This window comes from Syngnathus floridae, chromosome 4, assembly GCF_059516105.1.
Source record: "Syngnathus floridae isolate MCC-2025c chromosome 4, RoL_Sflo_1.0, whole genome shotgun sequence".
NCBI classification, from domain to species: Eukaryota; Metazoa; Chordata; class Actinopteri; order Syngnathiformes; family Syngnathidae; genus Syngnathus; species Syngnathus floridae.
In genome coordinates this window covers 21151609-21176823 of record NC_142416.1, presented here as the reverse complement: position 1 = coordinate 21176823, position 25215 = coordinate 21151609, and the positions used below count along the sequence as shown (strand labels likewise).

General features: G+C 55.6%; 8 protein-coding genes across 15 annotated transcripts; 2 read left to right on the top strand and 6 right to left on the bottom strand.

Annotated features, from left to right (window-relative positions):
• Positions 1 to 242: 242 nt before the first annotated feature.
• aftpha (aftiphilin a) lies at positions 243 to 6302 on the bottom strand. 7 transcript variants are annotated; one of them, XM_088373228.1, is made up of 10 exons: positions 6040 to 6302; positions 3059 to 4345; positions 2712 to 2830; positions 2514 to 2643; positions 2368 to 2424; positions 2067 to 2183; positions 1855 to 1915; positions 1309 to 1392; positions 1064 to 1187; positions 243 to 922 (listed from the first exon to the last, which is right to left on the bottom strand). In XM_088373228.1, exons 2-10 carry the CDS (start codon positions 4319 to 4321, stop codon positions 781 to 783), a joined length of 2097 nt encoding a protein of 698 aa, XP_088229354.1. In that variant the 5' UTR covers positions 4322 to 4345; positions 6040 to 6302; the 3' UTR covers positions 243 to 780. The 7 variants fall into 7 exon arrangements, with proteins under 7 accessions (XP_088229354.1, XP_088229357.1, XP_088229353.1 ...); XM_088373231.1 differs by lacking the exon at positions 6040 to 6302 and adding an exon at positions 5844 to 5980; XM_088373227.1 differs by lacking the exon at positions 6040 to 6302 and adding an exon at positions 5444 to 5670.
• A 141-nt stretch (positions 6303 to 6443) lies between these two features.
• tomm20b (translocase of outer mitochondrial membrane 20b) lies at positions 6444 to 7920 on the top strand. Its single transcript, XM_088373262.1, has 5 exons — positions 6444 to 6813; positions 7133 to 7179; positions 7254 to 7335; positions 7397 to 7539; positions 7712 to 7920. Exons 1-5 carry the CDS (start codon positions 6687 to 6689, stop codon positions 7754 to 7756), a joined length of 444 nt encoding a protein of 147 aa, XP_088229388.1. The 5' UTR covers positions 6444 to 6686; the 3' UTR covers positions 7757 to 7920.
• Positions 7600 to 10908, bottom strand: aplf (aprataxin and PNKP like factor). Its single transcript, XM_088373252.1, has 10 exons — positions 10596 to 10908; positions 10381 to 10483; positions 10118 to 10189; positions 9826 to 9989; positions 9609 to 9730; positions 9317 to 9462; positions 8778 to 8950; positions 8554 to 8661; positions 8422 to 8468; positions 7600 to 8355 (listed from the first exon to the last, which is right to left on the bottom strand). Exons 2-10 carry the CDS (start codon positions 10471 to 10473, stop codon positions 8222 to 8224), a joined length of 1059 nt encoding a protein of 352 aa, XP_088229378.1. The 5' UTR covers positions 10474 to 10483; positions 10596 to 10908; the 3' UTR covers positions 7600 to 8221.
• Positions 10909 to 11229: 321 nt separating this feature from the next.
• LOC148399975 (BTB/POZ domain-containing protein 3-like) lies at positions 11230 to 14880 on the bottom strand. The gene is made up of 6 exons (XM_088373241.1): positions 14560 to 14880; positions 13832 to 14151; positions 13434 to 13524; positions 13156 to 13274; positions 12549 to 12957; positions 11230 to 12376 (listed from the first exon to the last, which is right to left on the bottom strand). Exons 2-6 carry the CDS (start codon positions 14047 to 14049, stop codon positions 11753 to 11755), a joined length of 1461 nt encoding a protein of 486 aa, XP_088229367.1. The 5' UTR covers positions 14050 to 14151; positions 14560 to 14880; the 3' UTR covers positions 11230 to 11752.
• On the top strand, positions 14605 to 16080 carry map1lc3c (microtubule-associated protein 1 light chain 3 gamma). 2 transcript variants are annotated; one of them, XM_088373265.1, is made up of 5 exons: positions 14605 to 14766; positions 14942 to 15128; positions 15221 to 15276; positions 15515 to 15621; positions 15828 to 16080. In XM_088373265.1, exons 1-5 carry the CDS (start codon positions 14620 to 14622, stop codon positions 15991 to 15993), a joined length of 663 nt encoding a protein of 220 aa, XP_088229391.1. In that variant the 5' UTR covers positions 14605 to 14619; the 3' UTR covers positions 15994 to 16080. The 2 variants fall into 2 exon arrangements, with proteins under 2 accessions (XP_088229391.1, XP_088229390.1); XM_088373264.1 differs by lacking the exon at positions 14605 to 14766 and having other exon boundaries at positions 14965 to 15128.
• A 414-nt stretch (positions 16081 to 16494) lies between these two features.
• Positions 16495 to 19218, bottom strand: LOC148399973 (ras-related protein Rab-1A-like). Its single transcript, XM_088373257.1, has 6 exons — positions 19008 to 19218; positions 18116 to 18188; positions 17787 to 17882; positions 17560 to 17655; positions 17312 to 17443; positions 16495 to 17129 (listed from the first exon to the last, which is right to left on the bottom strand). The coding sequence occupies exons 1-6, from the start codon at positions 19019 to 19021 to the stop codon at positions 16932 to 16934; spliced, it is 609 nt and encodes a 202-aa protein (XP_088229383.1). The 5' UTR covers positions 19022 to 19218; the 3' UTR covers positions 16495 to 16931.
• A 1544-nt stretch (positions 19219 to 20762) lies between these two features.
• ppp3r1b (protein phosphatase 3 (formerly 2B), regulatory s1ubunit B, alpha isoform, b) lies at positions 20763 to 23263 on the bottom strand. Its single transcript, XM_088373258.1, has 6 exons — positions 23096 to 23263; positions 22413 to 22452; positions 21603 to 21779; positions 21474 to 21533; positions 21031 to 21215; positions 20763 to 20918 (listed from the first exon to the last, which is right to left on the bottom strand). The coding sequence occupies exons 1-6, from the start codon at positions 23096 to 23098 to the stop codon at positions 20871 to 20873; spliced, it is 513 nt and encodes a 170-aa protein (XP_088229384.1). The 5' UTR covers positions 23099 to 23263; the 3' UTR covers positions 20763 to 20870.
• A 358-nt stretch (positions 23264 to 23621) lies between these two features.
• On the bottom strand, positions 23622 to 25157 carry cnrip1a (cannabinoid receptor interacting protein 1a). Its single transcript, XM_088373261.1, has 3 exons — positions 24922 to 25157; positions 24172 to 24316; positions 23622 to 23999 (listed from the first exon to the last, which is right to left on the bottom strand). The coding sequence occupies exons 1-3, from the start codon at positions 25098 to 25100 to the stop codon at positions 23835 to 23837; spliced, it is 489 nt and encodes a 162-aa protein (XP_088229387.1). The 5' UTR covers positions 25101 to 25157; the 3' UTR covers positions 23622 to 23834.
• Between the last annotated feature and the right edge of the window lie 58 nt (positions 25158 to 25215).

The window sequence follows — 25215 nt, the reverse complement described above, 5'->3', positions numbered from 1 at the left end:
TGGCTTCCGCAGTTCGCTTCAAGTCCAAGCTCCGTGAATTCCCCAAAGGACGAGCTACTACAACCGTTGAGATCTGAAAATAAGATGAACATGCCAGGAAACCAAAGATGATGATTTCAGGATGGCTGGCTCATGCCACTCTGCACGGAGAGGAAAGAGGACCACCAACTTTCGAATCACCATATTCCACTAAATGTGTATCGGTGGTACAGTGTATATATTGGAATGTGGGAGACCACAAGTTTACTTTTTTTCTCTTAAATTACTTTAATTTGTGTAGACTAAAAGTCAAGTGCGCGCACACACTCACTCACACACACACACACACTTGGGTGCTATCCGTAAGAACTATTCCTGCATCTTACATAGACAATTTATCTTGAAGTGCGCGCACACTCATTGGTCCCTTCATTGCCACAGCGTCAGTGTTGGGAACCAGGGCGCGCAACACACGCCAACTGGCCCTTTCAAAGTGACAAAGTCAGCAGCGGGCAGAGCAGCCAAAGTCCATAAATAGATGCGTGGATTGATAACAGATTGATTGGTCGGTCGGTCGGTCGGATATCGATAATCAACGCCGGTTTTCCTTCCCTGATTATATACACACACGCACACACACGTTGGCGTGGAGAGAGCCAGCAGTCCCACACCTCCTCTGCCACGATAAATGCTTTCAATCCAAAAAGAAAGGAGGAGGGGGGGGGAAAGAAAAGAAGGGTCGACCGATGTCGGCAGGCCGCCTGCCGGCCCGGCAGGCGGCCTGCGCGCACCAAGCGCGCTTCAGTCAGGAGTGGCCGAAGCGGAGAGCGGCACCAGCGTGGCGGGGAACATCAGAACCTTGGCCGTCATGAAGGACAGGTCGGGAAGGCCGCAGATCACCTCGGCCGCCTCCGAGCTCAGCTTCTCGTCCTTACGCGTCCTCCTTCAAAAATTCACGCTCTCATTGCAAGTGATTTAACAAGAATGTTTTGAGTTTTACACAATATCGCCAACAATAAAAACGATGACCTACGCCACATTTTCCATGTCTTGCGCAAATCCCAGCGCTCTGCGGAAGGCCTACCTGGTGGAGGTGCTGGTCCTGTCCACGGTGGACATGAGGCGGGCGAAGGCGTCTGCCACGCGGCTGCCGGCGCCGCCCGAGTCCATCTTAGCCGTGGTCAGCTCCACCAGTTCGGGGTCCACGCCTGCGGGAGAGACGGACGGCAAAAGTTGCCGGGCCGGAACGCAGCGGTGGCGGCGACGGACGGACGGACGCAACGCGGGGCGAAAGCGAGACACGGCGGAAAGCCAGAGACGGCGGCTGACCTGGGATGGCGGCCGAGCAGGACGAGCCGGAGTCGTCGACAGAACCGAAGAAGTCCAGGTTTAGCAGGAAGGAGCCGCCGCTGGCTGCGGGCCGGCGAGCGTGCGCGACCACGACAAGCGGCGGCGGCGGCGCAGGAAAGCGAAGAAGAGAAAACCAGACGGGCCTCATTAGGGCCAGTGAGCCGTCGTTCCGAGCGACCCGACTACGACCGCGAGGAGAGGCGCGCGTCTCCCGTGGTGGCAAAGCGGGCGGAAGAAAAGAAAGACTAAAGAGACTGTCCTTCAGGGTTGGAGCGGGAGTGACGGAGCACGCAAAGAAAAGCGCGCGCGTCATCCAAATACAGCAAAGACGCAAAGCAAAGTCAACGACCGGGTCGGCGGGTGCACGCAAAGGCCAATGCTTTGGCCAGCCAGCCGCTCCTCTCCAACTAAGTGAATTCCGTTTGAATTGCTTTGCTTTTGGAGGCCTGGACCAAGGAGAGGAAGGAAAGCGGCTTTTGTGGGATGATGTTTGTTTGTTTGTTTGTCTGCCGAGTGTCCCCCTACCGTCCAAAGGATTGGTAAGGCCACTGCTGCTCCAGTCGAACTGGACGGGCGGGAGCGCCTCCTGCGGGGAGCCACCACCACAGACGTCAGAGCGGCCGGCCCCGAGCCCCGTCCTGAGCTGAGCCCAGCCCAGCCCAGCCCAGCCCCGTCCTGAGCTGAGCCCAGCCCCGTCCTGAGCTGAGCCCAGCCCAGCCCAGCCCGCCTCTCCTCACCTGGACGGCATCCGAGGGGCCCTGAGCCGCCGCTGCCGGTGGCGCTTGCGCGATGGAAGCGATCATCTCTGCCGCAGAGACGGGCTTGGCTGGCTCTTTGGTGGGCTCCAACATGCCCTGTGGACGTCAAAAAGCACGCACACACGCACACACACACACACACACACAGGAGTGATGAAAGGCTAAATTCTTTTGAACACTGGGATGGGCTGAGCGAGCGCTTGCTTGCTTGCTTCCTCAGGACTCGCAGGTGACACCAGCGCTGCTGCTGCGTGCGGGCATATTTTTGTGTGTCTCTCACCAGGCTGGCGGCGTAGACGGGCACGATGAGCGGCTGCTTCTTCTGTCCCGTGAACAGCTGAAAGTTTCACGTGCAATCAAAATCAAGGAGGGAGCGCTTGGAGCTCACTCAACTCTGCTTTGAAGGGAAAGACGCGCAGAACTCACTATGTTGCGCGTGTCGATGCCGAGGCAGGCCAGCAGCGTTTTGTTGCAGTAGGAGCCGCCCCACTGATGCCTGAGGCCCACCGCCTGGTGGACATCTCGCAGCCGCGGCCACACGCCGCCACCGAGCGCGCTGCACAAACCACAAGGGACAAGGTGACGCGTGCCTGCCTCAGATGAGCCGGCGTGCGGAGAGCGCACCTGCCGGCGGCCTCCAGAAGCGTCTTGAGCGAGGCCACCCGCTCCTCGGGGGAGGCGGCGTCTGCGGCCCGGGGAAAGCTCGCTTCCAACAACTTCTCCACTCGAGTCCGCGGTGTCTCCTGCAAACGCGACACCAGGCAAAGTCAGCGAACGGCGTCTCGCGGAAGGACAAGACTGCGCTCCAGCATTCGTCCGCAACCAAGCATCATCAAACAAACGCATCCCACATGATTTTCATCACTTGTTGAAAACGGCCCTCCGCCAAAATGGCAAGCATCCCACCCATTTGACTTTGGAAAACAACAAGCAACTCTTTGGCTCGAACGCTCGGGTCGGGTTCCACTCACCGAGCGTCTACTGCCGTCCTGCTCCACGGCCTGGGCCTCTGCGGAGACGTCGTCCGAGCCAAACGGCGCCCACGACGCTTCGGCGGAGGCCAACGCGCCCTCCGTCTCCTCGCCGAAGGCGCTCCATCTGGCATCGGCGGCTGCAAAATGGCCGAAGGAGGCTCCTCCCTCTTCATCGCCGTCAGCTTTGGGGGCTTTGAAGTCGCCAAAGTCATCGCAGGCTTGCGGCGAGCACGCTTCGCGGCAGTTCGAGCCGGCAAAGGCCTGCTCGCCCAACGGGCCCGCGTCTCCAAAGTCCCCAAATTCCTCGTCGTCCTCGTCTAGCTGGCTGCGGTCGGCAAGGGTGGCGTTCTCTTCCCGCAAGAGGGGCGGCGAGCCGCTCGCGCTCAGGTCGCCGCACTCCTCCAGGCCGTCCGTGGACAGCGGCCGGCCGAACGACGGCTCCGTGTCTGAGGTCTGCCCGTCCGACGAGCCGCCGTCCGCTGAGACGCGGGCGGCGTCGACACCGGCGGGGTCGACACCGGCGGGGTCGACACCGGCGTTGCCCTCGGGACCGCCGTCGACACGGACACCGTCAGGACCTGCGTTGCTGACGCTCGTGCCGTCAACGCTATTGTCGTCGACGCTATTGTCGTCGACGCTCGTGTCGTCGACAGCGATCCATTCAACGCCGACGTGGTCAACATCGAGACGAATGCCATTGCTACCTTGGCAGCGGACGCCACCGGCGCCCCGCTCGCCACCGGTGGCGCAGTCACTTTGTTGGCCGTCCGGCTGAGCGGCAGTTCTGTGCGCAGCACATCCCCGGTGGTGGTGTCCCGAGTGCGAGAAAGCGGCAAAATCAGAGAACTCCGCCTCAGAACCGCCAACGTCCCCTTCGGCATTGTCGTGGCAGCTGACAAATGTTGGCGGACCCGACTCCACGTCCGAGGACGCGAATCCGTTTGTGATGATCTCGCCGTCGCCACCCGCCACATGACAGTCGGGCCTCTTCACGTCCGACCGGTCGCGGCTTCCGACGGGCGCCAGATGGCTTCCGGGAGCCACGCCGTTGGCCTTGACGTCGCGGCGTGCTCCCGGCACGGCCGGTGGGCCGTTGAAGAGCTCCAGCGGTGGGGCGGCCAAGGAGGCGAAGCCGGGCGCATCCGGCTCGCCGGCCGACACAGATGAAAAGTCGCCAAACTCGTCCTCCTCCTCCTCCTCCTCCGCGTCCTCCATGGGGGGCGGGGACGACGAGTACAGCCGGATGACGTCAGGCTCCATGGCGACTCGTTCGTCCCGCTACACCTGGCGCGCAGATGAGAAAGGTGTCAGCGTCGCCGTGGCGGCCATCGGTCACCCGGTTCCACTCGCGAGTCGATGAAGGCGAACGACTATCGATCCGCAAAGACGTTTCAGGGTTCGACGTTAGCCGGGCGGACCGTGTCGTGCCGGGCCAGCCCGAGCGAGTTCATCCATGCCGACCCGAGCGGAACAATTTCACGTTCTTGATTATGGAATGTTCCATTTTGAACATTTGGCCGCTGACCGGTCAATTATTTTGTTACTGCGTGTCAAGTTAAAACCCAGAAGCTGATCAAAAAGAACCCGCCGCCAGCAGGCACGGGGAGAGCATGCAAACACATGCAAACTGCACACGAGAACTCCGGAGGCGGAATCCGACCCGCAAGCGCTACACAGTGAGGCGCAAGTGCTTGCCACCCTCTTGAATCCAGTTGAAGTAAGTCAAATAAATAAATAAATACATGCAGGTTCCGCTTGCGCATCAGTGGCCTATGAAGCATTCAGAAGGCTCAGATGGTCTGGAGCAGGTCTTCAGTGTGTTGCCAGAACCGGAAGCAAAGCGGCATTCGGATGTGCTCCTCCGCTCGTGCTCAAACCGTCGCTTCACGACGGGTGGGTTAAGTCTCAGGAGCAAACATGACTGCTCAACAAGTCGGTTCGAATGGACCGGAAAGCTCGGCGGCGAACATTAGCGCGTAGCGCGCAGCGCACGACACACAGTCGAGCGGGTCATTTCCGCGTTTCCTCCCTCTCCGCGACCTCAAGGCGCAAAGTGCTTACTTGCGCCGCTGCCCAGGAGAGCCCAAGAGCGAAACAAACGGTGACGCGTCAATGTCGTCGTCAAACGGCAGCGGGCGGGCGGACGGACGGACGGACGGACGGATAGGCCAGCATCGGACGGATAGGCTAGCATCAGACGGGCGGGCGGACGGATAGGCTAGCATCGGGCGGATAGGCGCCGCGGCAAGTTGCGCAGCTAAGCCGAATCGGCCGGGCCGAGCCACAAGTTGGGATCGCGTTGACAGCAAGCAGGTGTCGTCGTCTTCTCCTCCTCCTTCTCCCTCTTCTGTCGGAAAGGACAAGAAAGTCTTTTTGACGCACCTTGACGCGCTCGACGAGAGCTTCCATGACGCGGGGGAGGGACTCCTGCACAGGGCCTGAGGAGTTGTAACTCACTGGTGGTGGCCCAAGTCAAGCTCGTACGACTCCCAGCCGGCCTCTGGAGCTTCGCTGAGGGTGGGGGAGGAGGGCCGACGAAGTCGCCTATGACGACGACGACGACAACGAAAGCCGAAGTGCGGGCGGGCGGGCGGGCAGACCGACTGTGGGCCGGGCGGCCTGCCTCGCACTTTCCCAGCATGCGTCGCGCGTCAAAAACGAGGGCCCTGTCCAAATACTCTGACACTAGAGTCCTCGACAAAGTGTACACTTTGTAGAGGTGCGCGTAGGAAATGCAGAGTTGGGACGGCTTTATAATGAATTGGTTGCACGACATACAAACCTTACATGCTGTCCATTTTCATCTCGGATAAAGTGATTGCGATACAGTTCCAAATAGAAGGGACTATTACGTCATTGACTAAGCGACCGTGTTGGAACTGCGTCATGAAACATGGCGACACCGCTTCGTTTGTTTTGAGCCTTTTTGGTGCTAAAAATGATTTCAAAACTTTCAAGTAATAAAGTAAATACTGTACTCGGGCTCGGGCTTCCACTCTTAGGCGGCTAAGATTCTCCTGGCCCTGTCCAAATGCTCGCACTTGTGCCTCTCCAATCCACGTTCCGTTGAGCGTGTGGGGTGGCCCAAATCTTCAGGACGCTAATGTACGGCAACTACACAATACGACTATTGGACTCGATTAAAGACGGCAAAGGAGCAGGGTTGCCTCCAGTTTGCCGCTATTCTGGTCAAATCCGCAATGAATTGTGGGTACTACGCTCAAGCCGGAGTGCAATGGATGCGTGCTCGGCCCAAGTGTGGAACAGGGGAGGGGCGAGGTCGCACTCGGGACAATTTGAACGCGCGATTGAGGTGCGCAAGGGCCAAAAATGTCCAGAGGTCAAGACCGATGGCGAACGCGGCACTTTCGGGACGGGTGCGTGCGTCCTTCATTTACGTGCCTGACGTCATCGAGAATGAGCACGCACAGCACGCACCGTTTTGTATGGCTGCGTTTATTTTCTGCCCGGCGATCAGCAGACGACTAAGTCTGTGAAGGTTAGAGGTTGGGGTCCTTTAAGGGTCTTGCCTGCCTTCCTGCCTGCCTGCCTTCGTATACCGCCGCTGTTCGAAAAGGTGAAAGATAGCCGACTCTGCCGCCAGACGCAGTCGCCCTTTGGAGCTATGATGGTGGGAAAGACGAGCGCCATCGCCGCGGCGGGAGTGTGCGGGGCCCTCTTCGTCGGTTATTGTATTTATTTCGATCGGAAGAGACGCAGCGACCCCGACTTCAAGAACAGGCTCCGGGAACGTGAGTGGGCCACATAGCATGTTCGGGTTCGTCCCGCTGACAACAGTTCAATCGCTCTATCGATCAATAACGTGAGCGATACGGTGCAGAGCTGCAGAGCCGCTTCTGCGGGGGGCGGGGGGGCTTGTGCCCACCCACCCACTTGGGGCACGGATCTCTAAAAGCTAGCAATCTTTATATATGGCTTAACCAGCTTGCTTTGGAAATTCCGTAGAGCCATTTCTTTGACTTGCTGAACCAAAAATACACATCCCTCCCTACCTCCATCCGTCAGCTTGGCATAAAGATGCTTACCAGCGCACATATGTTGTGGTTTCAGGGAGGAGGAAACAGAAGGTGGCGAAAGAGCGAGCTGGCATGGCCAAGGTGACTCGCGCTTTTCTTTTGGGAAGAAATGCAAAAGGTGGATGACGCATGCGCTTTGTTTGACCCGTGAGCAGCTTCCGGATCTTCAAGACGCTGAGGCCGTCCAGAAGTTTTTCCTGGAGGAGATCCAGCTGGGGGAGGAGCTTCTGGCCCAAGGTAACGAGGACAATTAAGCAAAGGTTTGCCCGTGGGCTTAGCCCGTCTGTCCCTTTTGCAGGCGACTACGAGAAAGGTGTGGAGCACCTGACCAACGCCATTGCCGTCTGCGGACAGCCTCAACAGCTCCTGCAAGTCCTCCAACAAACGCTGCCGCCGCCCGTCTTCCAGATGCTTCTCACCAAACTGCCCAGCATCAGCCAGGTGGGCATGGCACCTTGACAAAGGCTGAGGACTTTGAAAAGGGATCATGTGTTCCGTGTGTTTGCGTTGCCATTCATTCTTTTATTGCTCTGGCTTTTGAAGACGTCATTAGGATACTGAGCTTCACCTTTTGATGACTCTCGACTGGTGTGTGTGTTTGTGTGCGTGTTAGCGTATCGTGAGCGCACAGAGTCTGAGCGAGGACGACATTGAGTGAAGTCAGCCGTCCTCATCTTCCGTGGCGGCGACACCCGTTTGGACGGAGGGACGCCCCGCCCCGCCCTGTCTGGAAGCTGGCGCCAGCCTCTCGTCTTGTCTTTGAGTCGACTTGTATTGTCCTGTTTTTGTCATCGGCAGAATAAACACCAAAGTGGGAAGAAACTTTGTCCTTCACGACTTGATCTTTTTCTCACTTCTGGAAGACAATGGCTCAAGTCTTTTCTTCTCATGTGTTTGTTGACGTTTTGTTAGCAGCTGCTCCGCTTAGCTCCGCTCCTTCATTAGTGAGAGGAGGTTCGACACTTGGTTGTAGACTCCGCCAAATTGCCGAGGCCGGCCGGAGTCCACGGGCAACGTGATACGAGGAGACCCTTTCTGTCCGTACGACCGGACTTGTCTCTGCGCTCATTTGATGATGAAGTCGGGCCCGTGCGGAGCACAAGGGACGGGCCGGCAAAGCGGTTCAGTCGGAGTCAGGCGGAGGGACGTAGTCCGAGTCGGAATGGCTGTCCCCGCTGTTGTCGATCAAACTGTCATGGGAGTCCCAATCGGAATCCACGTGGGCCGCCGCTGCCGCCGTCCCCCGGCGGCTGCGACCTGACAGGAAGCACAAGGTGGTTTGTGGCTTTAATGATGCGTGTGCGCGCGTGCGTGCGTGCGTACCTGCTCTCTTTGTGTGCTTGTATTGTTTACGGTGAAGAGGATTCTCCCTGCGTCAAGCGGACAAAAGCAGGACGTCAAAGGATGGCTCTGACGGACCGATCAGTTCTCATTCTTCTCGCATGTGAACCGGACCTGTAGCAGTCGGTGCCGTAGGGACATTCGGGTCGCTCGTTCTCCTCCGGCTCCTCGTAGTCTGAGTCTCCGGGATGACTGCGCTCCCGCAAGTGGAGAGGGTTCTTCCTGAGGGGACGGCAAGTAAGACGGCCGGACGGCCGGACAGACAGACAGACGGAAAGTGAGCGCAACCCAAAGGAGCCTGCAAAAGTGCTCGACAGGAAAGTCGTGGTCAAACAAACCTGTAGCAGTCTTTTCCATAAGGACACGCAGCTCGCAGTTGGGAAGCGGCCTGGTCTTTTTTGTTGCCTTTTGAGCCGGCCTGTCCAGCGCATGCCGTGACGTCGCAACTCCTACCGGTCGTGACGTCGCAACTCCTACCGGTCGTGACGTCACGCTTGGGTGACGGGATGTCCTGAGAGCGCACCGTGTAGCAAAGGTTGGCTGATACACTCTTCAACATCAGTGGTTGTCAAAATGCGCTGGCGTGCGGCTGGGCTCCCCCGAGTGATCTGCAAAAGCCTCACAAGCTTGTGATTTTTTTGGAACTATGATTCATTTTCAAAATCCACGGGTAATTTCAATAATGTGTCTGCCAAAATGATGCCCTATCACAACATGCATTTTCTTTTGCTGCAGAGACTCGAAGGAGACAAACTTAGCGAATGACAAATTTGCTGGATCGACGACTCCGGCGCGTGCAACAAACGCTGTGCACTTGCCTGCTGCCACCGGATGGAATATGACAAATGGCCCGGGCGGGATGACATTTCGCTCGCACCTGGGCCGAACAAATCGCTTGTCGGCACGCGACGTCCACTCTCTCCGTTACGGTGGTGGTTTGTGTCCACTCATCTGCGCGTGCCCCTTCGTTCCGTCTCCTCTTGACTTTTGTCGTCTCCTCGCCGCGTCGGCTTTCCTTGCTGGCTGCAATGCGACGAGACGCCATTGGAGATTATTTGGTCACTGGCCGCTCCCCGAGCATGTCGTTGGAGTTCTTCGGCAAGCCCCAAGTGACTAAAAGGGCTTCACATCTGGTTGTCTAAAACGAAAAGGTTGTCAGAAGGCGTTACCTTGGCGTCCGGGGGACGTCCCGACGCGCGCCATCATCCACAAAGGTAAGCGACGTTTCTCGCGAGGCCCAGGCGAGACCGCCGGTGCCATCTCGCCGCCGTGTTCACACGCGGCACTCGGTCTGGATTGGATGAAAAGTGCAGAGAGCACGGCAGCCCTTTTGACTCGGACGTCCTTGACATGGGCAGCTTAACGTCCTCCCGCCCGCGCACCCACCTGAGGGGGGCGTCCGCCGCCGCCGCCGCCGCCACTCGAAACATGAGCTGTCCCGGCAGCAGTGAGAAGATGTCGCCGCGGCGCAGGGGGCACCAGGCGTCTCTCGGCAGCGGGCGAGGCCGCTCGTCCGGCGACGCTTGCAGGAAGCACGGGTTGGAGTGCGTCTGAATGCATGACACGAGTCCTCATCTTGATACGTCAATCTCGGGCCGTCTTTTGGCAGGCCATTGGCAACAGTCTTCTTATCATTCGCGGTGGCTTTGGGAACACTCGTCCTGTTTGTTTGACTCACCGGCTTGAGGCGCAGTCGTCCGTCTCGGTTGTCCAGCAGGCCGTGTTGTCTGGAAACTCTCTTATCGCTCACCTAACGCATTCATCATAATAACAACGCTAAGAACCATGTCCGTATTAGTACACAAGAGCTGTGTGACTTTTTTTGAAAGAGCTTTGTCAATAACTTGGCATTCAAACATCAGCACAAGTTGCAGCACATCTATCTCACTTAAAAAATGCGACGCGGCGGGGGGGGGGGGGGTGGTGGTGGTCGGGACTCACTCGGAGCAAAGGGCCTCGGCCCAGGACAGTCTCCCCAGGGGGAAGCTGGATGGCATCCCCGCCGTCCATCGGAACCAGCTCGAAGCCGGACATTGTCGGTACACTGGAAGGAACATTTCAGAATGACTTCATCGGTTAGTGAAATAAACACACGCATGAACTGAAATGCGTCCAGTGTCGAGCACGTCTTTCTCATTCTTTTTGTTCGTGTTTACCAGGCAGGGGCCGTGGGATGGAAACGTCGTCGTTCGTTTCAAACGCAACAAAAAAAAAAACGCTAGTCGAGCTTTTAGCGTTTACTTGGACAACCGGAGCCTTGTGAAAAGCGTTATCTTCTTTTAGCAACTATTTCCAGGAAAAAAACACAAGTTAAACAATAGCAACACGAGTTCAATGACGCCACACACCACTTCCTGGCTGGAGAGCGCATGCGCACAACGAGACGTTCCGGTTTCATAATCCTTTTAATTTGACATTGTATTTGTTATTTCTTTTTATGCACTACACGCGTATGAGTTTAGCCATTGGAAACTACACGTTAATTACATTAACTAATCCGATAGCGTCTCAGCACGTCTGCGCATGCGCGGTCGAGTGGGAGGGAGGGAGGGAGGCAGGGAGGGAGAGAGAGGGAGGGAGAGACGGACGGACGGACAGACAAACGAATCAGTCAATGACCAACCATGTGAATGTCCATCATGAAAGCACGCTACTAAAATGTCAAGTTGAACAGTCAGTCGCTAGATTTTTCGTTTATATGAACGTTTTTGTGATTTGCTTCTGTGATTTTCAAAGTGTATAGTGATTTTTCTAGTGAAAGTAATTTCATGAAGGGAAATAGTTTGCCAATTTATATATATATATATATAGGCAAGTTTATTTATAGATCACATTTCATGTACAAAACAATTCAGAGTAACAGAATTAGGATCGAAATAAGGAGACATTGCAGAAATCATACAATCATCTAAAATTGAGAGTAAAATGATGAACACCAAGCATCAGTCGAGATAGCAGAAATGACAAACGGCTATGAAATCAGGAGACTCAAGGATTGATTGACGAGAATGCCGCGGTGACCGAGTTTTCAATTTCAGCCCCGACTCGGATGAGCTGAGGGTTTGTTCCGCAGGTGAGGAGCAGAGTAACCAACCGCCGCATCACTTTGTTTGCTTCTGGTGCCGCTCGGACTTACAAGTACAGACAAAAACGTCACCCAGAACTCCCCAAGTCAACCCATCCAAAGTCACGGAGGAAAGGTTTTGCGTCAGCTCATTTTTAAGGCAAGAGAGAGAAAGAAAGAAAGAAAGAAAGAGAGCGGCGAGGAGGCCGATCGTCGGCGCCAGGGAAACGGGCGGCCATTTCCCCTCGGTCAGGCGTAGAAGATGAGCTCGGGGATCTGTCCGCCCTGCACGCCGGTGCCGTTGGTGCTGTCCGAGGAGCACTGGAACTGGAAGGTGACCTTGCCGCACTGCACCTCGGTCATGCCCTCCTGGCCAAAGTAGCTGAGCTCGTTGCCGTCCAGCACCACGCTGGCCGTGTAGAAGGCGTCGGGCTCGATCTGCACCGGGTGCTCGAACCAGACGGCGAAGGTGGAGCTGGAGCCGTCCGAGAAGTACTTGACGGCGCGCTGGGCCACGGCGGCGCCCTGCCGCTTCAGCTCCATCTTGGCGCCGTACTCGGCCGAGCCGCAGCTGGAGCCGTAGAGGCCGAAGCCGGCCACAAAGACGCGCTTGTCCACGGCGAACTGGATGCTGTCGCAGCGGCCGCGGTAGCGCCACTGGTTGCTGCGGTAGGCGCACGACTGGAAGCGGTGGCAGCGCTGCGGCGCCAGGCCCCGCCGGGGCTTGCTGCAGAACAGCAGCTCGGGCTTGTTGGCCGCCGTGTACCACAGGAAGATGTCGTTGGTCTCGTTCAGCGTCAGCACGCCGGACTGCGCCGCCCCGTTGGCAAAGTCCTCCAGAGCCATGGCGGGGATGCGGATCAGGTAGATGGCCTGAGGGAGAGAGCCGGCGAGAGAGAGACAGCGAGCGAGTGAGCGGGCGGGCGGGCGGGCGAGCGAGCGAGAGCCGGCGAGAGAGCGCCAGTGAGCGCCAGCGAGAGACGCTTCACTGGTGCGCTCAACCCACCCGCCGCTTCCACGTCTTGCGTTTGGCCCCATGGCTCACCTTGCCCAGCACCAGTCTCTTGTTCTCCAAGGTGGGGCCCAGTTCCCGGCGCCGGCACTCGGCCCGGGCCCAGTTGAGCGCGGCCTCAAACAGCACCGTCTCCTTGGCGTTGAGCGTCTCGCGGCGCAGGATGCTCTCCAGCGTGTGCGCGTCGATGTCGCAGAAGCCGTCGGAGCGCAGCGCCAGCTCGGCCTGGGCGTCGATCACCTCCCAGCAGCGCTGAGTCAGCTCGGGCTCCTCGAAGAGGCAGCTCTGAGACAGCAGCACGCAGGCGTTCTTGGCGCTCAGGCTGGTCTCCAGGAAGTTGACGCAGGCGCGCGCCAGGTGCGGCACAATGTACTTCTTGGCGGCGTACAGCGTGGCCAGAACCGTGTCGGCGCACAGCTCGATCTCGTCGCAGTAGATGTACCTGGAGCGCAGCGCCCGTTAGCCCGCTTTCCTCGCGGGAAAGACGGCCGACACGTCACGAGGAACATAGACCAAGGCGACTTCGTTCCGCGCCCGAACCAACTACATGGGGCCGATTTGACGCCACGTCTGTGGAAACGGCCAGCCGACGCGGAGAAGCCCGACCGAGCTGGAGCAAACGTGCATTGGCTGCACTCACTTGAGCATGGCCAGGAAGGACGGCGGCTCCACGTCGGGGATGCGGATCTCGTCGCGGTCCTCGGCCAGCTCGCCGTAGAACATGGCGTGGAACACCGAGCTGCCCACCGCCAGGACGTACTGGACGCACAGAAGGGACGCAGGGTGTTTCTAACGGAGCTCAACTTTTGCCAGCCCGTCTGGGCTCTTTGAAACCGCCGGGGTCCAATTCGAAAGGGCAACGTTCGTCGGCGCGCTGGCAAATGAAGAGGACTTTTTGGGCCGGGTGAGCTGCGCTACCTTGTGGCCCGGAACCCGCTGCGTGCCGCCCGGCGGTCCCACCACAAAGTAGACGTCTGCCATCATGTCATTGTTAAACATGACTGAGTTCCTGCGGGGGGAAAATAAAACAACTAATTGACTTGTGCTCTTTCTTGAATCTCTTTTCATGACTTGACAGATGATTTTGTCCCCAGTCTTGGCTTTATCAAGTATTGAGAATCCTTTTGAGATGGAAAAAGGCTACTGTTAAATCAAGCCCGACCATCAATCCAGCCGATTAATCAGTCGGGCCCGACTAACCCTAAGGCAAGGATCCTGTCGTCCACCCCCCCCAGGGCCTTCCATCTGTCCGTTTGGCAACAGAAAGCTTTGAATTGCATAATTTCGCATGCTTGGGGCCGCTCCAAGCCACCTACCTCTCGCGGACGGTGGGGTAAAGGCCCTGCCAGGCGCAGCCGGGCTGCCCGGAGCCGCCGCCGTTGTTGTTGCTGCTGCTGCTGCTGCTGCTCAGGTTCTGATAGTCGTGCGTGTGATGGCACTCCTGGTCCTGCCGCCGCTGCTGCTGCTCCTCCTGCTGCTGCTGCTCCGAGGTGGACGGAAGAAGCTTCTTGCCGGGAAACAACTCCGCGGCCATTGTCTAGCAGTTACGCCGCAGAGCGCCTGGCGCTCATGGCAGCCGCCGGCCGGCGGGCCGGCCTCACGCTCAAAACGGCTCACAAACGGGTCTCGGGAGAACCTAAGAGGGGTGGCAAACTCCGGCTCATTCATACGAACTTTCCAGTCAGTCGGGCTGCGACAGAGATCCGCCGCGCATGTTTTCTTCAAGGAGCGGGTTAGGGTTAGAGTTAGTTCATGTCTCCAGGAGGCATGACGTCCGAATTGATCTCGGAAACGCGCTTCGGCGATGCTATGCGAACGCCAATAGACACTTTGCCGAGGCCTGCCGCAGTTTGCGCTTGCTGGCTGGCGTTCGAAGAGTGCAGCACTGAGTTAACAGAGCAAGGCGAAAACCGTCAAAGGCGTGTTTTGTTTTGTTTTGTTTTTCCGCCGCTGTTAGCTTCATGCTAACTCGCACACGAGCGACAGTCGGAGGAAGCGACATCGAATCGCTCCGCGGTCTTAACAAAAAAAAAAACTGACTTACGTAAAAGTTTTTCACACGCGTTGACGTGCATCGCCGGAGCCTGCGGAGGGTTTACAAAAGATGAACTTGTCGAAGGAAGATGCACTTTTGTCGACTGGTGAAGACGAGCTTGTTCGACTGACCTACAATTGTGGGCGCACTCGAGGCCACGGCAAGGCATCGCCCCCTGGTGGAGCCAAGACCCAATCGTCGTCTTTATCACAGAAAGTAGGACACCCACCCTATCCTATCCTATCCTATCCTATCCTATCCTATCCTATCCTATCCTATCCTATCCTATCCTATCCTATCCTATCCTATCCTATCCTATCCTATCCCATCCGATCCCATCCCATCCCTCCCGTCACTTGACTTGCCCTGCGCGGGCGGGCGTTTGTGAAAGACCGACGCCACTTGTTCATCAGCTGATGCGCCACAGCCGCGTGTGCGTGTGCGTGTGCGTGTGGACGCGTATTTAAAATTGAAGGCCGGCGCGCGCTCATGGTCGCGCCCACCCGTCCTCGTCATGCCTCCGCTGGAGAGGAGCCAGCAGCTGCACAGCAAACCCTTCAAGCAGAGGAAAAGCTTCGGTAAAGCAACCCATCCGACAAAGTCACCCAGAAAGAAAAGAGGTGCAAAATGTTTCAATGAAATTCATTCGTGTCTTTTGCTTGGAGTGCAGCCACCAGGAAGCAAGAAGTGGCGGGAATACGCTCAAAATTCCCCAACAAGATCCCGGTGAGTCAGCCAATGAAGCGCTTTAGTTTAAAAATGAATACAATTTGAGCGGGTCAAATATCTGCCCGGCCAAATTGCCCTCATTGTGCCAGTGTCGCGGCTTGCCTGGCTTCCGTCGAGCGACGCTGGCAGCGCGAGCCCTATACAAAATAAACAAGAAAGAGGAGAAGAAAAAAAAGAAAGAAAGGAAACCTTGTGAGTTGAGTTGTACTCTTGACACGCGACTTCCTGTTCCCAGGTCATCATCGAGCGCTACCAGCGGGAAAAGTTTCTCCCTCCTTTGGACAAAACAAAGTTTCTTGTTCCACATGAGCTCACCATGAACCAATTTGTCACCATCATCAGGTAACGTCGTGCTTGTCGAATTTATTAGAAGCAAGCGGTATCCCAATGAAATCGAATGAAACAAGTCGATGGTGCACTTCTATCGTGCGGTTCCTTTGGGTGTGGCCACCAGAGGGCAGTAGTGTTCCGACATAGCGAAGACTAAACTTTTCCAGCGGCCAAAGTTGCCATGAATCTTTGGAATATGCTCCTCCTCCGCTCCCCAGGAACCGCATGGCGCTGCTGCCCACGCAAGCTTTCTACCTGCTGGTGAACAACAGCGGGCTGGCCAGCATGACACTGAGCATGGCTCAGGTCTACGAGGACCACCAGGATGACGACGGTTTCCTCTACATGACCTACGCCTCCCAGGAGATGTTTGGACACATTTAGCACCGTCGCAACACCCGCCCTGTGTCAGTGTGTATACAAAGAACGTTTTGTGTATTTTAATAAATAAATCTTATGTATATGTCTGCACCTTTTGCATCTGTAGCAATCTTTTGATTTGCTGGTCAAGTGTCGCTGCTGCACGTTTATTTTTTTTCCATTTGGCCACAAATGGCCACAGGTGCTTCAGAGTCCTGATGAACGCAGCAGAGGTGAGCGGCCACACCAACTTTTTGCCCACTTGGCACACCCAGGGAAATCATCATGCGAGAAGAAAATGTTTGGGGCTCTGAATAGTTTCTTTTTCGTTTTTTAAAGGTGAAGCAAAAAAATCACCTGTTGCGCACCCTTGCATGAGCAGGCCCAAATGACAATGACTCAAATTTGGACACCAAATAGTTTTGAACTGTTATGGATTGTTGGTTGTACCGCCAGTATTTTGAAAGTGTAATTGGCGTTCCTAAGCCAAGTGGAAAAAAAGTAGAAAAGTCATAGCAAGCGAGGTATCAAACATCTCCTTCATGGTTTAATGGACTTGGTGTCATATATATATATACACTTTACAGATGGCCGGGCCACAACGGAGCACACGCCGGCCGCTTAGCATCATGCTAGCACACAGCGGCACGTATTTACATTTGAGAGAGAGAAAGGGGGGGGGGGGTCGTGGTTGTCGGGCCCCCCTAGGAGCAGCCAGAAGGCACGAGATGGAAGATCGCGCCTGTGCCCAGCGTGTGCTGCATTGCAAAATGAAGACAATGTGAAGACACAAACAAAAAGAAAACAAAAATGTGTGTGTGTGGATTAAAAAGGGGACCTGCACGTGTGTGTGTGTGTGTGAAGACAAAAAAAGCAGACTGCCAGCCAGCTCCCGTGCTATTGCTGACTCAGGTGTCCAATTTGTCTCAAAGCTCCTTGTGGCGAGCTCGCCGGCCGCCAGATCAGCAGCAGCCTCCGGACGAGGTGTTGACGGGCTTGCTCTGGATCTTGACGTTGGACTTATCGGTGCCGGCGGCGGCGGCGCCGGGGCCCATCCTCTTCTTGATCTCGGCCGCCATGGTCATGAAGGCCTGCTCCACGTTGGTGGCGCTCTTGGCGCTGCTCTCCAGGAAGGGGATGGCCAAGCCGTCGGCAAACTCCTGGAAAGAGCCGGGCCGCGGCGGCAATCGCGACTTCAGAACGTGGTTAGGGAAGGACGGTGGTCGCCATAGGCCACCCGCACCGTTTCAAAAGACATGTCAGCCAACCGGACCGCTGGTGATAATAAATTTTGGTGCGACGCGAGCAAGCACGGACGGACGGACGGACGGACGGCGATGACCTTGGCCGTGGTGTAGTCCACCACCTTCTTGGTGGTCAGGTCGCATTTGTTGCCCACTAGCAGCTTATTGACATTCTCGCTGGCGTAGCGGTCGATCTCCTGGAGCCACTGCTTCACGTTGTTGAACGACTCCTGAAGCCAAATTGAAAAACACTTCATTCTCCGCCAAAGCGGCTGGATAATCTCCCGTCCGATCCAAAGTAAACATTCGCTGCGCCGGGACGCAGACGAGAGCCCGCTCCGCCCACCTGATCGGTGACGTCGTACACCACGATGATGCCGTGCGCGCCTCTGTAGTAGCTGGACGTGATGGTGCGGAAGCGCTCCTGGCCGGCCGTGTCCCACTGCCACCGCAAGACAGGCCGCAGCGGCCGCAACGTGTCAAAGGCCCGTACGGCGGCGAGTGTGCGTGCGTGCGCGCGCGCGCCGGCGAGCGCCAGCGAGCGCCAGCGAGCGCCAAGGCCCGTCTGCTCACAATCTGCAGCTTGATGGTCTTCCCGTCCAGCTCGATGGTCCGGATCTTGAAGTCCACGCCGATGGTGCTGATGTAGCTCTCTGTGTACGTGTCGTCCTGAGGGCACACACGTGCGTGTGCAAACATGTGCAAAGACACAAACGCAAAGAATCACATACAGACGTACACTTAAAAACACATGCCCCCAAAACATGCACATAGACACGCACACGGACGGGCAAACGCAAACCCACAGGGCCATGCGCACAAAACCAAAAAGGTGCCCACGCATAGTCGTGTGGTTGTCACGGTGACAAAGCGCCAAACGAAATGACAAAAGAAACACTTACTGCAAAGCGAAGCAGCAGACAAGACTTTCCAACGCCGGAATCTCCAATCAGCAGCAGTTTGAATAGATAGTCACTGGACACACACACACAAATTGCTAAGTATGCGCTGCGTGTCATTCCTTTTCCCTCTTGCTAATTTTGCCAGCGTAAAGTGACTCTATACACGATTGCAATAAATGATTCACAACCTGAGACGCAAGAGTCAAGTTCAGTGATTAAAGGAAGAGTCTAACGTCGTCAATTAAAAGAGCGATCTGCAGAATAGGTTCAAAAAGTCCGCTGGTGAGCGAGGCAGAAGGTACATTTGAATTCCACCGGGATAGTCTTCTGTTGTTTTTCTCATATGAAATGAAGTGAAATCAATCCCAAGTCAATCATCATGAGCGTTGAGTGATGACGTCAGGCGTGAGTTAGGTAATTATCAACAACACGCTGATGCTAACTTGACTCGCGGATGTGGCAACTTCCTGTTGACACCTCGTGACTCATCGCATCACATTTTAAAGCTCGTTTGGTGGCCTTTTTTCTTTTTTGACTGTTTGCTTCGCATCCACGCGTCGCGTCGCGTCGTTTGGTTCACGGCCAAACGCCGCGTCAAAATTGTGACGTTCGGCTAAGGATACGTAGCTGCCCGGTTAGCTCGCTAGCCGACAAGGACATTTTTAATCGCCGCAATCATGCCCAAGGGGCGACAACGTGCTGACACACGCCTGGGCGACTCAATCAAAATAATCATTGAGAAAAAATGAGCCGGTGTTGCGAGCGGCAGGCTAACAAAGCAGCTGGCGCTAGCTTGACTGTAGCTTAGCCTTAGCTTAGCTTAGCTGCTGACAGCTCAGCTGGTTGCTCGCTTGCTTGGAGACTGCCGACAACAGCCAAGAGCGACACTTACTATTCGGGATTCATCTTTGAGTACCGCTCGGGGACGCCCGTCACGGTGGATGGATTCGTCTGGACTTTGGTGGCGGCTTCGCCGTGTAATGGAGCGAACGCGGACGTTTCAGGGTGTCCAGAAGCCGGAGAAAAAGGAGCAAAAGTAGTGCCGAATCCGGTTGTGGCAGGTAGGCAGCCAGGACGGCGTCATCAAATCAAACATGGCTGTCGGCCGGCACCGCCCACCCGGAATTGAAATCGAGGAAGCGCGGCATTGTGGGTAGTGTGGTCCTTCCAAGCCGCTATGTCACGCAGCACTAGCTGCTGAGCTGATCGATCCAGCAAGGTTGTTCAGTGCCCTGGCTCCCTCCCTCCCTCCCTCTTCCTGTCTTGTTTTAGATTGAACATTTGAAAAGCACATTCTTAGCGGCAAAGTGTCAAAAAGATTCCTAACTGTAACAGGAAGCGTTTGTGCTGGAATTATCTCCCTGCGAGTTCAAATGGTGAGAGGTTTTATTCGGATTACAAGTCAAAATTGTTTGGGACTTTGAGGCGACTACTTGGCGACTAACTACTGTCGTGCGCTTTTTTGGGAGTTAGCCACTCCTCCCTTCACATGTTGAAATATCAACTTGACGCAACACCGCCGGCCGACGGGCACATTTCTGCACATGAAGTATCCATATGAAGCTCTTAAAAATCTAAAGTGCCACTCTTGAAGTTATATGCCTTATATTGTAACGTCATTGAAACAGATCTTGTTTTTGAAAAAATGACAACAGCACATTAAAACAAACGATTAAGTCCAAATGTATAAGATGTTTGAGTAAAGTAAAGTCACGTCATGGCCAAGGTGCAGACAGAAAGCAGGAGCGTCCTTTTTTCTACATCAACCTTTAATTGGCAACACGGTGTGTTTGAAATGTTCATATTCATCACTAGTCATATTTATATGAGTATTCACATGTAAACACCACAGTCGCACGACCTTGCGTGAACCGAGCCGGCGTATCGACCGCTCCGAGTGGGACTTTGAAAGGGCGCCGTTGGCTTGGTTTGTTGCGAAAACGGCCGCGCCGCCGGCCACCGGGCTCGCGTCAGCCGATCGCGCCACGGCGAGCCGCGCCTGACGCCCCATAAAGAAATACACACACGCATGCAAACATCACGCATGCGACGTTCGCCGGGAGGTCACGTGACCGACCACCCGAGTGCACGCAATAAGACTTTTTTTTTTTTTTTTTTTTTTAACTTCTTGCTTCTGTGCTTGGACGTTTAACAGCGAGGGCCTGCATCAGCGGGGGGGAAAAAAAAAGAGGCGGGGGGGGGGGGGGGTATTTGTGAGGTTGATGAAGCGGGCCGAGTGCGTCAATGTGAAAGACTTTCCGTTTGACATGCGAACAGCAGGCGGCGCCGTTGAGCACACGTGCACCACGAAAGAACAAAACCACACAGCAAATTCCACTTTGTAAAAAATGTTTGGTAGCCGCTCAGCAGGGAGATGACGAAGAAAAAACATCAAGGTGGACGCTTCGTCGCTGCACGAGCGCGTGCTAACATGCTAATGAACGCGCCGGGCTAACCGACGACGACGACGACGACGACAACACGAAGGTCCGATCACAGGCACGCCCGTGCCTCCGGTTGGCACGCTCTTGCTTCCTGTACACGGCAGAATAAATAAAAGCACGCACGCACGCACGCACGCAAACACGCCGCAAATTGCGGTCGCTCGGCAAAAAACAAAACAACAACAAAAACGCCTTGCGAGCGCTCGGGAAAGTGCCGCTTCCTGTTTGCGCGTTTGCCGCGAGAGTTTGGCTTTGTACGGGAGAGGAAGGGGGCGAGGGGCCGCGGGCGCCGTCGAGGAGCGGGAAGCCCGTCACACGTCCACCACCATCTTTTTGTGAATGTCCAGGCCGCCCACCACCTGCCACAAAACAAAGTCGACTGCATGATCATCTGGAGAGCAGCTGATTTTTCAGCAATCCGTGTCAACGAGGCCAAGGTAAGGCCTGACTTTTTTGGGGGGACAAACTGACCGCACAGAACTCCTCGAAGGATATCCTTCCGTCGCCGTCCTTGTCGGCATTGATGATAGTTTTGTCAACGATCTGCTGCAGCTGCGTGTCCTTGAGGTTGTTGCCCACCATCATCTTCAGAACCTGGAACAGCTCGCCGTTGGAGATGTAGCCGTCTTTGTCCATGTCGTAGATGCGGAAGGCGACTGGAAGGCAAAAGCAACGCTGCAGACGGACTTGCTTTTGGAACTTTGCAAATCGGACATATCAAAAGCGTGCGTGACTTGAAGAGAAACGTGCAAGTGCAAATGTGACAAGACTCTTGGGTTAAGTTTGCCTTTCATGCCAAGTAAAGGGAATTGAATTCAATGGCGATTGCACGACTCACACCGTGGCGGAAGGGGGGGAAAAAAAAAAAAATTGAAAAAAGACTGCCGCCGTGTCAATTTCTGGAGTTGACTCACATCGTAACTTTTGCTCCTTATCTCCTTTGACGCTGAACTGAGAGACGCCCTCAATGAATTCTGAAGATAAAAAGAAGAAGCATCAGGGCCAACGGCGCCGAACAAAGCCAGCCAAGAGCGACCACTTACCTTTGAAGTCCACTTCGCCGTTGCCATCCGTGTCAAAGATGTCGATGACGCGCTGCACCAGAGGGTTCTGCTGCAACTCGGGCAGCGACATGAACTCCTCCACGCTCAGAGAACCCGAGTTGTCCAGGTCCAGTTTCTTGAAGCGCTTGCCCAGACGCTTAATCTCGTCCGCGTCGACTGAAGACACAAGCGGTCAGACAAGAGACGGACGGCGCGCGAGATCAGATTGGTCGGCGCAAGTTGCTCGCGGACCAGCGGGTGCTATACCTCGCCCCCAGGGCGCCCCCCCCAACCCTAACGCATCCCCAAGACAGCCGCTTCTCAAACTCACCCGATTCGCGGCGGGCTGTGGCCATGGCGCCTGTCTAAACCTGACTCGGCATAGGGGTTAATCCACCCCCCCCCTTCGGGGGTGGGGCTAATCCGACGAGACGCTTCTCGTTTGGCCGCCGACTTTAATCTGGTCGGCCACAATCGACCGTTCAAAATTGCCAGTTTTGTACAAAGCTCATTCAAAAAATAGAAAGTGACCTCAAAGCCTTTTTTTTTTATTATTATTAAATGCATCCCGTAATAAACAAACTGGACCTCCGCGCCGCGAGAGAATGGGAGCACTCACCGAGCCATTTTCAGCAGCTACCCGGCCCGCATTGATTTGATCACATCATTCTTCTTCGTGCGCATTTGAAAAGTACATTTTGACAGCGAAAAGGATGTCACGCGTGCCGAGGGACCCGACAGTCCTTTTAAGAATGCTAAAAATACGTCGGCGTTTGCTGCTGCTGCTGCTGCTGCTGCTGTCATACTTACAGTGGGAGCACATGTCCAGAGCATAACTGGCTTCGTTCCCCTGGAAACCAAAACAACATCACATTATTCCACACATTCATTTCATCACTGTTTAGCTCAGACCCCAGAAAATGTTGTTGGTTTTCTCTATATCCAGTTTAGTTGATGCCAGCATTAAAAAAAAACAACAACTGGTTTTTGCAATGACTGCACGCAGATTTTGGGAACCCATTTTCTGTTATTTGCCGATATTGGTATTCATTGATGGTTCGGTGATTGATCATTTGCGTCCACTTGCCAACGTTTGTTTTCGCCCACACAATTCTGCGACCTTTATTTTGGTAGCGCTTCTACGACAACCGAGCCCCTTTCCGGTTGCTAGAGCTAGCCTTGCTAAGCTTGTAGCATCAACAACAAGAGCCCAGCTCACGCCAAAACGATGCACACCCGAACGCCCCCAAGCATCTTCATATTTTCGTGTCGGAAAAGAAACATGTCACACTCCCTGAGAAGACAATCTGATAAATCCAATTTTGCCGAGCCGTCGCGTCGTCTGTCCGTCCGTCCGTCCCGAGCGCCGACGTCCAAGGCCCATCGATCGTATTAGGACGGACGGCGAGCGAGCGAGCGAGCGAGCGAACGGCGGCTAACGTTAGCCTGCAAATGTTGCCAACCCGACGGAACGCGGCGTCCTCGAGCCTTACCATGTTGCCTGTCGAGGGGAGGTCTGCGAGGGAGGACTGACGATCAGGCGCTTGAGCTAAGGTGCTAACGCGGCTAAGCAGGAGACTGAGGAGAGCGACTAGCAGCCAGCCGACTAGCACGAGCGGCACTGCGGCAGGGGGCGGGGCTTCGGCGCCCCAAGAATCGGAGGGAGGGGAGGGGATGGCAGGGGAGGGGAGGTCCGTGACGTGACGTGCGTGACGTGACGTGACGTGACGTGACAGCCGCCTCGCTCGCTCGCTCGCTCGCTGGCTCGATGAGATTTGGAAATGGTGATGGTGAAATGGAATTTGGTGATGGACAAACTCTGGTTATGGAGCAGACGTTTTTGTGCGCTGAGGGAGGCCCGTTTATTTCGGAAAGCAACCCGCAACGGTTGGATGTCAAGTGTCCCATTTGAACGCGTTGCGATTTGAGTGCGTCATTTTCGGCCCCCGAGTGACTTGTTGTCACTTTGCGTCACGCTTGAGCGTTTCGCTTGAGAACAAACCAGCAGACGAGTCGGACTTTTGCTTTCCCTGTTGCTTTTATCAAGGAGAAACACAAAAAGAGTTGGCAAGAAGCAGGTGAGGGAGGACGCCGGGGAGTCACCAAATTGCACTCGGCTTGGGGGGGCTCAGTTGGGGTGCTCATTTGGGGCGCCCAGTTGGGGCGCTCAGTTGGGGCACTCAGTCGGGGCGCTCAGTTGGGGCGCTCAGTCGGGGCGCTCAGTTGGGGCGCTCAGTTGAAGGCCTCCTTGTTGATCCACATGAGGGTGCGCGTCTCGTTGGGTTTGCACTCGTACTCGATGCTGCTGAACTTGTTGCCGAACTGGCAGTGCTCGCGCTTGTAGTAGTTGTAGTACTTGGCCTGCCAAAGCGTCTCGAAGGTGCCGGCGCGCCCAAACTGCAAGCACAGCAAACAGCACAAACACGTGACACGCCTGCGACTTTGGGCTCGGGAACGCACGCATGCATCCGCGCTCCCACAATGGACCAACAATAAAGTGGTAGTCGTGGTAGGTCCCAGAGTCTGGTTGCTTTCTCCAAATGGAGCCGAAGCGGCCGCCCACCCATACCTGGATGCTGACTTGCACGGGCTGCCGGTCGCCGCTCTTGGTGTGCGGGACGCCTTCGGTGTCGTAGCGTCCGTGGTAGACGACGCCGTCGGCGTCCCGAGACTGCTCCTCCAGCGGGAAGACCACGCCGCCGATGTTCATGTTGCTGACACGCACACGCAAAATCCAGAAGAGGAACTCACTTGGCATGTTTTACACCTCCCTGAATTTAGTGACCGAAATGAAATCAAATTTGGGTGGTGTGAAGTTGAGCCTCAGAAATTCAGAAAGAGCCAAACATTTTGGTTTTTTTCTCACGAGCAATGAAAAATGTCAAACGGTGGAAGATGTTGCTTGTGGCCATCATGCGTTCAAGGGGCGGGGCCTCCCGTAGACGCTGTGAGCCGCAGCTGCTTTCCGTTTGTGTTTGTCCCGTTTAATAAATGGCGAGCGTGCCCTGCCCTGCCCTGCCCTGCTCTGCCCTGCCCTGCCTGCCTCACCGCGATTGGCTGGCGACCTGTGTCCCCTTGCTGCTTCTGAAGATGGATGGAGATGAATACTATTGTTATAATGTTATTCTATTAAGCACGGTCAGCACGTTTTCATGCAAGGAGCTCATCAGCAGGTTCTTGCGCGTCCTTGCGTGCTCGCTCGCGTAGAGTCAATTCACGAGGGGCGCCGCGCAATTTAAAGTCGCCGATAATAACGATGCCGTTTGGGCGGACTGCACCGCGTCTCGGTTCTCTTGCTTGCTTTGTGCGTTTTTCTTACGTGGCCTCGACGGTTCCGGGCTTGACGAGGACTTGGATTTTGTATTTGGAGCCCGTGAGCAGCTTGACGGTTCGGGTTTGTCCGAACCGGCTTCCGTCCACCTTGAAGAAAACGTCGCCGTCGTTGGGTTGGATCCACAACGAGATGGAGATGTGAACCAAGTCCGGGACGTCGTCCATTTTCAGGGAGGGGGGGAGGAGGTCCGCGGGGGGTTCTGCGCGATGGCTCAGGAGGAGGCTGAGGACCGCAGTCGAGCGCGCCCAAGCAAACAAGACTGCTTCCGCTCGCGCACTT

Excerpts from the sequence above, each read along its gene's own strand:
- ppp3r1b (XM_088373258.1), bottom strand. Across the intron at positions 21,780-22,412 it reads TCTGGACATGTGCTCCCACT|TCGACGCGGACGAGATTAAG; the intron begins GTAAGTATGACA and ends TTGTGTCTTCAG. Across the intron at positions 21,216-21,473 it reads TAAGGAGCAAAAGTTACGAT|TCGCCTTCCGCATCTACGAC; the intron begins GTGAGTCAACTC and ends TTTGCCTTCCAG.
- aplf (XM_088373252.1), bottom strand. The coding sequence starts at position 10,473 with ATGTCCGGCTTCGAGCTGGTTCCGATGGACGGCGGGGATGCCATCCAG. Across the intron at positions 9,463-9,608 it reads GACGTCCCCCGGACGCCAAG|CCAGCAAGGAAAGCCGACGC; the intron begins GTAACGCCTTCT and ends GTCGCATTGCAG. Across the intron at positions 8,951-9,316 it reads AAGCGATTTGTTCGGCCCAG|GACATCCCGTCACCCAAGCG; the intron begins GTGCGAGCGAAA and ends GTGCGCTCTCAG.
- map1lc3c (XM_088373265.1), top strand. The coding sequence starts at position 14,620 with ATGAACTTGTCGAAGGAAGATGCACTTTTGTCGACTGGTGAAGACGAG. Across the intron at positions 15,129-15,220 it reads CAAGCAGAGGAAAAGCTTCG|CCACCAGGAAGCAAGAAGTG; the intron begins GTAAAGCAACCC and ends CTTGGAGTGCAG. Across the intron at positions 15,622-15,827 it reads CAATTTGTCACCATCATCAG|GAACCGCATGGCGCTGCTGC; the intron begins GTAACGTCGTGC and ends TCCGCTCCCCAG.
- tomm20b (XM_088373262.1), top strand. The coding sequence starts at position 6,687 with ATGATGGTGGGAAAGACGAGCGCCATCGCCGCGGCGGGAGTGTGCGGG. Across the intron at positions 6,814-7,132 it reads CAAGAACAGGCTCCGGGAAC|GGAGGAGGAAACAGAAGGTG; the intron begins GTGAGTGGGCCA and ends TTGTGGTTTCAG. Across the intron at positions 7,336-7,396 it reads GGAGGAGCTTCTGGCCCAAG|GCGACTACGAGAAAGGTGTG; the intron begins GTAACGAGGACA and ends TCCCTTTTGCAG.
- LOC148399975 (XM_088373241.1), bottom strand. The coding sequence starts at position 14,049 with ATGGCCGCGGAGTTGTTTCCCGGCAAGAAGCTTCTTCCGTCCACCTCG. Across the intron at positions 13,525-13,831 it reads TACCCCACCGTCCGCGAGAG|GAACTCAGTCATGTTTAACA; the intron begins GTAGGTGGCTTG and ends TTCCCCCCGCAG. Across the intron at positions 12,377-12,548 it reads AGAGACTGGTGCTGGGCAAG|GCCATCTACCTGATCCGCAT; the intron begins GTGAGCCATGGG and ends TCTCTCCCTCAG.
- aftpha (XM_088373228.1), bottom strand. The coding sequence starts at position 4,321 with ATGGAGCCTGACGTCATCCGGCTGTACTCGTCGTCCCCGCCCCCCATG. Across the intron at positions 1,916-2,066 it reads GCCCCTCGGATGCCGTCCAG|GAGGCGCTCCCGCCCGTCCA; the intron begins GTGAGGAGAGGC and ends GGCTCCCCGCAG. Across the intron at positions 1,393-1,854 it reads CCTTACCAATCCTTTGGACG|CCAGCGGCGGCTCCTTCCTG; the intron begins GTAGGGGGACAC and ends GCCGGCCCGCAG.
- LOC148399973 (XM_088373257.1), bottom strand. Across the intron at positions 17,883-18,115 it reads GTCTGCTGCTTCGCTTTGCA|GACGACACGTACACAGAGAG; the intron begins GTAAGTGTTTCT and ends GTGTGCCCTCAG. Across the intron at positions 17,130-17,311 it reads TGGACTACACCACGGCCAAG|GAGTTTGCCGACGGCTTGGC; the intron begins GTCATCGCCGTC and ends GGCTCTTTCCAG.
- cnrip1a (XM_088373261.1), bottom strand. The coding sequence starts at position 25,100 with ATGGACGACGTCCCGGACTTGGTTCACATCTCCATCTCGTTGTGGATC. Across the intron at positions 24,317-24,921 it reads CCCGGAACCGTCGAGGCCAC|CAACATGAACATCGGCGGCG; the intron begins GTAAGAAAAACG and ends TGTGCGTGTCAG. Across the intron at positions 24,000-24,171 it reads CCGTGCAAGTCAGCATCCAG|TTTGGGCGCGCCGGCACCTT; the intron begins GTATGGGTGGGC and ends CTGTGCTTGCAG.